This window comes from Brassica oleracea, chromosome C1 (genome assembly GCF_000695525.1).
Source record: "Brassica oleracea var. oleracea cultivar TO1000 chromosome C1, BOL, whole genome shotgun sequence".
NCBI lineage: Eukaryota > Viridiplantae > Streptophyta > Magnoliopsida > Brassicales > Brassicaceae > Brassica > Brassica oleracea.
The window spans coordinates 23,152,903-23,163,918 of NC_027748.1; the positions used below are offsets into that span (position 1 = coordinate 23,152,903).

At 38.9% G+C, this 11,016-nt stretch overlaps 1 protein-coding gene across 1 annotated transcript; it reads left to right on the forward strand.

The window, feature by feature from the left end:
- The first annotated feature begins 4,559 nt into the window (after positions 1–4,559).
- Positions 4,560–6,709, forward strand: LOC106343208 (protein ROOT INITIATION DEFECTIVE 3-like). The gene is made up of 8 exons (XM_013782364.1): positions 4,560–4,826; positions 4,898–5,011; positions 5,087–5,220; positions 5,306–5,456; positions 5,525–5,712; positions 5,862–5,989; positions 6,081–6,322; positions 6,418–6,709. The coding sequence occupies exons 1-8, from the start codon at positions 4,620–4,622 to the stop codon at positions 6,565–6,567; spliced, it is 1,314 nt and encodes a 437-aa protein (XP_013637818.1). The 5' UTR covers positions 4,560–4,619; the 3' UTR covers positions 6,568–6,709.
- The last annotated feature ends 4,307 nt before the right edge of the window (positions 6,710–11,016 follow it).

Sequence of the window (11,016 nt, forward strand, 5' to 3'; positions counted from 1 at the left end):
AACATAACACTCGTTAATTCCTCGTAAAGCGACGTCGAACTTACGACGCGGGCCTCGTAAAAGACTCGTAAGAAAGCGATGGAATATAACGATGAAATAAAAAATAAAGAAAGCGACCCCCGTTAAATCCACGTAGAATCGTCGTAAATACCACGTAAGACGAAATCGTCGTAAATACCACGTAGGACGAAATCGTCGTAAATACCACGTAGGATGAAATCGTCGTAAATACCACGTATGACGAAATCGTCGTAAATACCTCGCAGTGTAAAAACTAGAAAAAAACAGTAAAAGGAGAAAGATACCAGATTCACATGTGGCAAGACTTCCAACAATTATAATGGTAAGTCTCGCCCACATGAATTCTAATATCTTCTTCTTTTCTTTTTTTTTCAAATATTTATAATTTGAATAGGATTTTCCTGAGGAGTGTGATTTGAGATAGGGTGTGATTTGGGAGTTTGTGTGTGGGTTGAGAAGGAGAGTTACGGGTATATTTATAGGGAAGCTTTCCTCGGTAATTCCACGTAAGCGAAATCGTCGTAATGTCCTCGTACCTAAAAAACACGGGCCTTTGTAATTCCTCGTAACTTCCTCGTATGATAAAATGTGGGCCTTTGTAATCTCTCGCTGTTTTGTCGTAAAAAAAAACACGGGCCTCTGTAATTCGTCGTAAAATTACGAGGAATTTGCGACGGTATGTAATCTTATACGTCCTTACGTGGAAGCTTTACGTGGTCTTTACGACAAAATATTCTTCTTCGCTTTTACGGCGAAATTATTTCCTCGCTATGTTACGACGAATTAGCGAGGATATATGCGTTACGACAAACGTATAACGACGAAACGGGTTTCCTCGCTAATTACTCGTAACACTGATTTTACGACGAAATCACGAGGAAAACTGCCCTCGTAAAACTTTAAACTTGTGTTTTCTTGTAGTGATTGTTTGACCCAAAAACGGTGTTTATACTGGTGATGTTTGTTGGAATCATACAATAAAGAATCAAAGGATAATGATTAGATTCTTGAGGTTTAGGAGAAATCTTGAAAGAATTAAATGAGAAATGAACATCAAAAAGATTTTATTGATCAAAGATTGCATTACAAGAATGGTTTCTAGTGTAAAGTGAATCTAAAATCTATATAATCCTTATGAGAAGTGTTCTAGATCTAAATGGAAAAGAGAGAGGATCCCCTTGATAAAGAGATGTATCTCTTTATTTATACAAGGAAGAAGCTAGAGCTTCATAGTAAAATGAGCCTAATTTATTGTCTAGTGTGCCTTGAGGGATGATGTAAATCAACCCCCAACAGTAAGCCCCCCCAATTTCGTAGAGAGATGAAGTCGATCTCTATGAATTTTAGGAATAGGGTTTTATTAGACAATTAGCTAGACACATTCATGCCTATGACGATTTAGGTGAGTTTACTTGGAACTTGTGCCTAGTAAAAGGCGAATTTGCTTGAAACTCGTGCTTAGCGAAAGACGAGTTTACTAAACTCATGCTGAGACAAAGGCGAGTTTACTGAGAACTCGTGCCTAGTAGAAGGAGAATTTCTGTAAACTCATGCCTAGCCAAAGACGAGTTTTTGTAAACTCGTGTCTAACGATAAGCGAGTCGACTGCAAATTTGTGCCTAATAACAAGCAAGTTCAATTTAAACTCGTGCCTAAAATACAAGTTTACCGAACTATTGCCGACCCGAAGTCTCGTGTTGAGATCGTGTGTGCCGAGCAAGTTGTTGGCTTGTGTGTTCGTCAGGCTGTGATGACATTGAGAAACGTTCTGGCTTGTGCCGCTTGTACCGCTTGTGGTAAGCTCTTCGTGATGAGAATCAGAATCTGGGCTTGTCATTTGTGGCGCAATGACAAGAGATTGATCCGAGCCGGTCACATGTCTGCCTCGCAATTGATTCTGGCTCACAAAGAAAACTATGATGATCATCAGATTGAGTTTGACCAAAAGAGATAATCAAGTCTTATGTGACTGATAAGCAAGCCATCAAATCTTATTTTTTCTTAATGCTCATGAGCTGTTTAATAATTTAAACCAAAGCTATAATTTTAAAGTGATTAAAGCATGTGATGATTCAATATAGGAGCTTATCTTTGGCGTGAAGAAGTCAACTAGCATCTAGGCAGTGATAACGTTCCTTTGATGCGTCAAAGAGAGCGTGAGAGCTCTTGCTAGTCGTCTTGTTGCCTGAGCAGGGTTTGAGAAAGGTTGGTCTTGATTTGGTGGAGGGAGGTTGATTTGCCTAAAAACATCGGACCCACGATAACACGACTAGCACCAGAGCTGCGATGTTACTGATCAGTGATATCATCTCCAGAGATGTTACTGTCGTGGGTTCTGAGCAAAGACGAAGCTTTGTTGAAACTCGTAGGTTTAGGTGGTCATTGTCGTGATCTGGTCTCGAGCTTGGAGCAGAACTTAGCAGATGTGAAACAGAAACTGTTGTTGAAGCTGTTGACAGAATAGGAAAGAAACTTCATAGCTTCTTATGAAACAGATGACGAGATGATGAGGTGATTGACTGGGAATGGTATGACGAGAACATCTCCAAGTTTCAGTTGTCGAGGATGAGATGCGCATCTCGTAACTGTTTGACATCTTTCTTATGTCGGCAAGTTTGATGAAGATGTCATGTCGTGCTTATGCTATGATCCGACAACCAGTTTCCCGTGATGGAGCTTAATTAAATTGAGCCTTCTTTGCATCTTGACGTAGAAGTTGAAGACACTCTGTTTTAACAAAGCTGAGAACGAGACGCCAAGAACAAGATGCCGAGAAAGAACCAATTGAGGCTCTCTTTTGATGGTGTTTGGCATGAACGACTTGTTTCAATTCAAGCTTGTTGTCTTGTTGTCGAGTTCGTGATTTTTGTCGGCAAGGTCGAGGTTGAAGTCGACAAAGAGAGGAACAACCGTTGTTGCTTCATCTTATTACTAGCCCACCAAGTGTTCGATCAAAATCTCACAAGAAAGATCTCTTTTCGGACAGAAAGCATGTACCTTTGAAGTTCTTTTGTCCCCAACCGCAAGGACGTGAGCTGAGCTCAAGTCATCAACGCCGCAACAACAAGTGGACTCGTCAAAGTCACAGCCTTTCCATTGGACTCGTCAAAGTCTCAGCTCTCTCTCCGGCAAAGGCTGAGACTTTCGGTCTTATGTGGACGAGCTCTGTCTGGTCGTGTCTCAGAGCCAACTTCACCGGCAGATTCCAGAAGCTTCACCGGCGGATCAAGACTGAAGCAGCACCACAAATTCTTTACGAGCAAAGGGACGAGACGACAAGCTCTCTGAGAATCTTTGGCTCTTTGGTGGGTACATCAAAAGCAAAGCTTTCATGTTAGTTCAAGAAAGCTTCGAACTTTGACATGTTATGGTCCATATCTCTTGCTCCATAGAACCAAAGCCGTGTATTGGTGAAGAAACAAGACAACATTGTGTTTCTTTTTTTTTTTTTATTAGATCTTGATTCTCTCAAGTTTGATATGCTTTGAAGATAGTTCTCTTTGACCCCCTCCTTCTAGCGCCAACTGTTTGACCCAAAAACGATGTTTATACTGGTGATGTTTGTTGGAATCATACAATAAAGAATCTAAGGATAATGATTAGATTCTTGAGGTTTAAGAGAAATCTTGAAAGAATCAAATGAGAAATGAACATCAAAAAGATTTTATTGATCAAAGATTGCATTACAAGAATGGTTTCTAGTGTAAAGTGAATCTAAAATCTATATAATCCTTATGAGAAGTGTTTTAGATCTAAATGAAAAAGAGAGAAAATCCCCTTAATAAAGAGATGTATTTCTTTATGAAAAAAAGACAAAAATAACACTAAATCAACTTTTTGTTCACAAACTAGCACTCAAGTTCAAAAGTCATAAAAATAGCACTTAATGTTTTATCAAAAGTCACAAACTTAGGGTTTAGAGTTAAAGGGTGAGGTTTAGGATTTAGGGTTTAGGGTTTAGGGTTTAAAGTTTAGGGTTTAGATTGTAGGGTTTAGGGTTTAGGGTTTATGGTTTAGGGTTTAGGGTTTTGAGTTTAGGGTTTAGGGTTTAGGGTTTAGAGTTGAGAAATGAGGTTTTGGGGATAAGATTTCAAATTTTGAAAAATAAAAAAATTAAAATCTTTAAAGGATAAACTTAGAAAGGTGCTATTTTGGTCATTTTAGTTTTTGAGTGCTATTTTTGTGATATAAACTTAGAAAGATGCTATTTTGGAGATTAGCCCTTTTTTTATTTATACAAAGAAAAAGTTTCATAGTAAAATTAGTCTAATTTATTGTCCAGCGGACGTTGAAAGACGATAGTCAACCCCCAACACGAATACTGGCTTATCGACTCGGGAGCAATTGCTTTCCCAAGGACAGACGTCACAGATAGGACAAGCCGAGAAAACAGAGTTTAGTATTATCAATAAAATGATAAATTAATTGACATTTACATTGAAGCCCTTTATGTTTACTGGAAATGCTTAAACCCCGCAAAACTATTATTTTATTCTAATTGAAATACAGATTTTATAAACCCTAATTGATATCATAAACCCACACACACACAAAAACAAAAAGAAGAGCTTCAATCTTACCTCTTGCTCTGAATAGGTATGGAGATTTCTGTCATTGCGTCCTCGTCAATCGACGGCGGAATCGGAAGCTGGGATATCAAAACCGGAACGGAACAGCTCCGATTCAAGCAGTGCGCCTCTCCCGCTCACGGTCTCGCCGCCGTCGGAGAAAAATTCCTCGCCGCCTCTCAGCTCCGTAACGCATCCGGTTCCTCTGGCTCGATTTTCTTCTGGTCTTGGAACAAGGTTCGTCCCTCTCATTATCTGCCTTTTTCTCTTTTGAGATTGAAAATAAAAATGGTCTTTTTTTATTGTAGCCTCAAGTTGAAGTGAGGAGCTTCCCCGTGGAGTCAGTAAAGGCTCTTGCAGCTAACAGTGAAGGAACTTACATCGTTGGTGGTGGAGCCTCTGGAGATATCTTTCTTTGGGAGGTAAGGTAGCAGTTCTATATTTTTTATTTCACTTTTTTTGTGTGATGAAGCCTTGTTTGATAGTGGTGAGATTAGGTTGCGAGTGGGAAGCTGCTTAAGAAGTGGCATGGTCATTACCGTTCAGTTACATGCTTGGTCTTCTCTGGAGACGATTCTTTGTTGGTTTCCGGGTCTGAAGATGGCTCTGTTCGAGTCTGGTCTCTTTTAAGGTTAAACCTTATTCCTCTGTTTTTTTTTTTTAAAGTATAAAGGTATTATTGCCTGCCTTTGTTTTGACTCTTGCTTGTTAGTTAGGCTGTTTGATGATCTCCAGAGGCAGCAGCAAGGGAGCACTCTCTATGAACACGATTTTAATGAGCATACAACTTCTGTAACCGACATTGTCATTGACTATGGTGGCTGCAATGCTTTTATAGTTTCTGCTTCAGGAGATGGGACTTGCAAGGTACTCTAGTAATTATCTATATATGCATTTTGTTGAATGCGCTTCTCTTATTCACGGCCTTTGGTTAGGTTTGGAGCTTGTCCAAGGGGAAATTGTTGAGAAACATCATCTTTCCTGCAGCCATCAATGCACTTGCATTAGACCCTGGCGGCTCTATTTTCTATGCTGCTAGTGTAGATAGCAAAATTTACGTTGGTGCCATGAATTCCTCAAGTGACTATGCGACACAAAGTCTTGGTTCTGTATCTGAACAAGGGTACCCTCTACTTCTTTGAATGCATCTTGTAAATCATATGATTATGTTCTAGTCATTTTCAACCTCTAGTATGGTTTTTATGAGATGTTTTATGAGCATTAGCTTGTAGTAGTTCTTGATTATAAGATGTTTTTTTTTTTCCGTTTCAGCAAAGCTGTTACTTGCTTAGCGTATTGCGCAGACGGAAACCTTTTGATTTCTGGGTCAGAAGATGGTGTGATTTGCGTTTGGGATCCCAAATCACGTCGCCTTGTTCGTACATTCAGCCATGGAAAAGGTAATCTTTTCTTTAGCATCTATCTTCTTCTGTTTAAGTTCAACTCATGCAAAATGATTATCAGCTAACCCTTTGTTGCTTTGCCTTACAGGACCTGTGAACAACATTCAAGTTGTCAGAAGAACGGTTGTTGGTAATTCCAACAAAGCACAATCTTCATGGAAAAAAAATGGGTCGTCATTACCACCTCCTCCTTTGGAAAAATACGAAAGATCAGGAGACAATACTGTGGATGGTATAGTTATCGTCGACCCGCCGCCACTTTCTGATGTTCCTGTTTACTCCTCTTACCACAGTGCCGACCTTATCAACGAGCAAGTTAGAGAACTTCAGGTTTGTGTCTCCTCTGTCTCTATAAAAAACCAACACTTTTTTTCTCTGGAAACTCTATTTTTCACAACTCTCTATTTGTTCTTGGTTGGTGTCAGCAACAAGGCTCTGCAGCAACGGAGATCGAGATGGAAAGATTGAAACTTGAGTACAAGAAATCTCTACAGATGAATGATCAATGGCAGAAGAATTATGAGAACTTGCTCCAGGTGGTTATGGAGGAAGAGCTAAACGGTAGTTCCAGTTAAAAGCTTTGATCTATTGTTATTGTTTCTAAACATTTTTATATTGAAACATATTTTACTTCGAATAGCATTTCAAGTATGGTTTTATTAATGTCAAATTTCTCATCACAGCATCATATATTATAATTAGAGTGTAACAAGACTTTTTTTTTAATTTTCAAATTTGTTAAAAACAAGTATTTAACGATGTATTCGTGGACTGATGCAAACACTTTCCGGTCGTATTTAGTCAAAGACATGAGAATGAAAATGGAAGATTATGAAAATGAATCAATGGTATACCAAAAAATTAGTTCAACCAAGATTATACTTATTGGAGTACAAAACTCCAAATTATGAGAATTATTATTAACTAAACTACAAATTATGAGAATTATTGTTAACTAAACTACAAATTATGAGAATTATTGTTAACTACTAGGGGTATTGATAGCGCATACAAAGTTCTTGTTTTATCTCAGTATTTGTTAGGGTTATTGTAGTTGTTAATTTTGCGTTTTGGGTTCATCATTATTTTTCAAGTTTTTTTATTGTTACATGGTTAGAGTTGTGATGATGAACTGTGTAGGCATTGTTCTCCGTTTTTTTTTTTTTGACGTCGAACAACCATTTTATTACTCAAACTTGAGGTGACATGGATAACCAGACCTGAATAAAACAACCAATAAAAAATAACTTCCTATGGAAAGATCTAGCAGTTTTGGCTAAGAAATCTGAAATCTGAAATCTAATTTCGTTGCAAAGCTTGGCCAAGCATGAAGCTCCTTAATCATTGCAATCAGCTACTTGCAGTGTGCCCTAAAGTTCTGGCATGTTGATGTTGAAGCATGTTCTCCATCTCTCATCGCAGTGCTTCTACTTCCGAATGCAAGGCTGATTCACGTCAAGTGAAGTTTCGTTTCCCTATAAGTTAGATATTCCCACTACTGTCCATCCAGACCCATCCACATCCACTAAAGTGAGCAGAAGATGTCCAAGATCCATCTAACAAGTAGATGTTATCCAAGCTTATGACTTGGGATTCCTTATATTGTTATCTTGTATCTCTGTGGTACCATCTCGTTTTCATTAAACCATGTTTGGCATTCACTTTCTGCATGTCGAACTAGCTCCAGAGGATCTCTGTCTATTCCCCTAAAGAGTTTGTCATTCCGAGCCTTCCAAATATACCAGATAATCCAGGGATAAGGATCCTTGTCTTGCTCTGGTTCGATAATGTTGTTCTTCCTCCAGAATAGATAGTCCATATTTGTGTAGACGCTTGGTACTGGGAATATTCATGGGCTTGTTGGAGTTGATGATAAGGACCAAACTTGTAGAGCTGGCGGACATTCAAATATGTCATATGTTACAGATTCTTCTAGTTCTCCACATCTTAGGCAATAGTTATCACACTTCGTATTGCGCCTTGCTAAGTTTCTCGTTATTGCCACATGACCAGTTAACAATTGCCATATAAGATGGCACATATTCTTAGGCTCCTTTATCTTTCAAGCAAAGACTTGAAGCTTAGTGATACTTGGCTCCAATAGTTCCTTCTCTTCTTCTAGCTTTAATAATTTCTGAGCTACCCAATATCCAGATTTGATCGTATATTGTCCATTCCTTGTGTAGATCCAACAAAACGTATCGCGACGATGAGTTGAGCTTATGGCCAAACTCCGTATGAGTGGTATGTCATCAGGATTGACGTAGTTCTCCAGTAAACCAACATCCCAATCTTTCGATTCCTGATTAATGAGATCGCTGACTCTCATATTCGGATGCATAACTGGTGCTACAGGGTTAGCTGGTCTAGCATGTGTCATTGGAATACACAAATCCTCCCACACCTTGACATCATAACCAGAATGTATCTTTTGTCTGATTACTAGTAACAAAAGCTTCCTTGCAGCAAAAAAATGCTAGTGCACACATATGATGGGCTACTTGCAGAGATTACTCTTAGTGGTGAACTTAAACTATAGTATCTTCCCCTCAAGACTCGGGGAACCAGTGAATCAGGATATTGAACTAGCTTCCACGATTGTTTTGTCAGTAGTGCCAGATTGAACTCATGGATTATACGGAAACTCAGCCCACCCTCCTCCCTTGGTAAGCATACTTTTTCCCATTTTGCCCACTGTATTCTTCTTTTTGGTGGATTGGAACTCCACCAGAATTGAGCAATGGTACTTGCAAGATTTTCACATATCTCCAATGGGAGCAGGAAAGTAAGACATAACGTATGTCGGAAGAACAATCATAATGGATTTAATCAACATTTCCTTCCCTCCTTTTGAGAGCCATCTACATGTCCATCCATTCACTCTATGCATTAACTTATCCTTTAGGAATGCAAAAAGTTTACACTTGGAACCACTAATATCTTCTGGGATGCCTAAGTAGGTTCCCATCCATCCTTCATTCTGTATTCCAAGTGCATTTTTAATCTCTTGTCTAATAGTTGCATTAATCCGCTTACCAAAGAGTAATGAGGATTTATCAAAGTTGATATATTGGCCTAATGCTTTACCATATTTCTTGACTACTTTCATTATTTCTTCACAATCACGGGGCTCCGCCTTACAGAAGAAAATACTATCATCAGCAAAGAGAAGGTGGGATACTGATGGACACGCGCGTGACGCGCATCCCCGTTATCTTCCCTTGGCTCTCTACATGATTGAGAAGGCTAACGAGCGCTTCCGTGCATTGAATAAATATGAAAGAAGACAAAGGATCTCCTTGACGTAGGCCTCTACCTGGGACAATATTTCCTCTTGGCTCTCCATTCACGAGTACTTTATATTTTGCCGACGTAATGCAACGCATTATCCAGGTTATCCAGATTTCCAAAAATCCCATCTTGCGCATAACAGCTTCAATAAACGACCATTCCATCATGGCGTATGCTTTACTCATGTCTGTCTTAGTGGCCATCCTTTTATTGCGTCCGCTTGGTTTAGTTTGTAGCTGATAGACTATGGATTTGACCAATTTTCATCCATAATTTATAGGTGTTTTTACTAATAATTATATTATAGAGTCTATTTATTATATTTATAAGACCAGGAATGTTTTGGAGATAAGTGATGATTTTGGAGCATTTTGGAGATATTTGGAGCAAGCACCTGAGACGACCATCGAGATCGACTATCGGTCGATATTGGAGAGATAGAATCGATCGATACACAAGACATGGTGTCGATCGACAGCGAAGCACGCAGGAAGCCCGTTTGGTCACAGCCAACTTGAAGCCCAAGATTTCACTATTTTACAAGATTGCCCCTGACGAGTTTTTACCCTAATTATATAAGCTTTGCCGCCATGTTAGAGGCGAAGTGTGCTTTCTTTGTGTTTCATTGTTTTATTGATAGATAGGAGAGAAGATCCAAAGTTATAATTTGTGATTGGAACTCCATTGATATCTATATTATTATTCTATGAAGTTTTTATACTTAACTGTTGCTATGAATTGCTTAGCCAGGTCTGAGTAGTTCTGATATACGGTGTTTTGGGCACCTTGTATATATGTTTTCTAATTGGTTTTCAAGTCATTATCGAGTCTTCCTAGTCTTTTTCGAGTCATTACAGGTCTGGAGTTGCATTGGATTGGAGATAGACCAGCTGGAACAAAAAGGACAGAACACAATGCGATCTGGAGATTTTCACGCGGAACAGTCTGAGTGACTGTTCCCGATAGCGGAGCAACCTGAATGACTGTTCTGGATAGAGCGGAGCAATCCGAGTGCATGTTCCAGCGACAGAGATTTTTAAGGAAACTACAAGTCATTACGGGATTTGCCCTAATTATCCTATCTTTTTCTCCCAGCCGCCTGTGGCTTCCATAAAACTTCTTTTTCTGTTTTTTTTTATATTTTACTACGCTATTTTTTGGAGAAGAAACGAGACCTTAGAGTTTGAGACTTGAGATTTTGCTACTTTATAAAGGGAGAAGACCATCTCTCTCGATTTATTACTTTATTTCAGTCATATTTCATGTCGCTTTATAAATTTGTCTCTGTGTTTTCTTTCTTCATGGCTGAGTAGTCAGCTTGCTTAGTCTAGGGTGTTAGGGTGTTAGATCCGTGAGCTTGACATAAATAAGTTATAAATCGATTGTCTTCATTCACTGTTGTTCTTAAGGCTTGCATCAAGTTAACCACTTAGTGCCTGATTCTAGGTTTAATTTATTCATCAAAAGTGTTATAGGTTGCTAGATATAACTTGAATGAGCATCATATCCCTAACCAGCGAAAGTAGATGTTAGGGTGTTTTGTGAACATATCGGACTTGACCTCTATTGCTTGCTGTCGCATCTTGATCCAAACGAGAGTTTAGGTATCAAGATCGATCAGCATAGGTGAAGCACCACGACAGTGGGCTGGCCTATCTTAAGTAAATCGAGTTCTAGACTGGTCTTTAATCGAACTTGAATAATTGTTTGGCTCACACTTGTTTAACACCCGA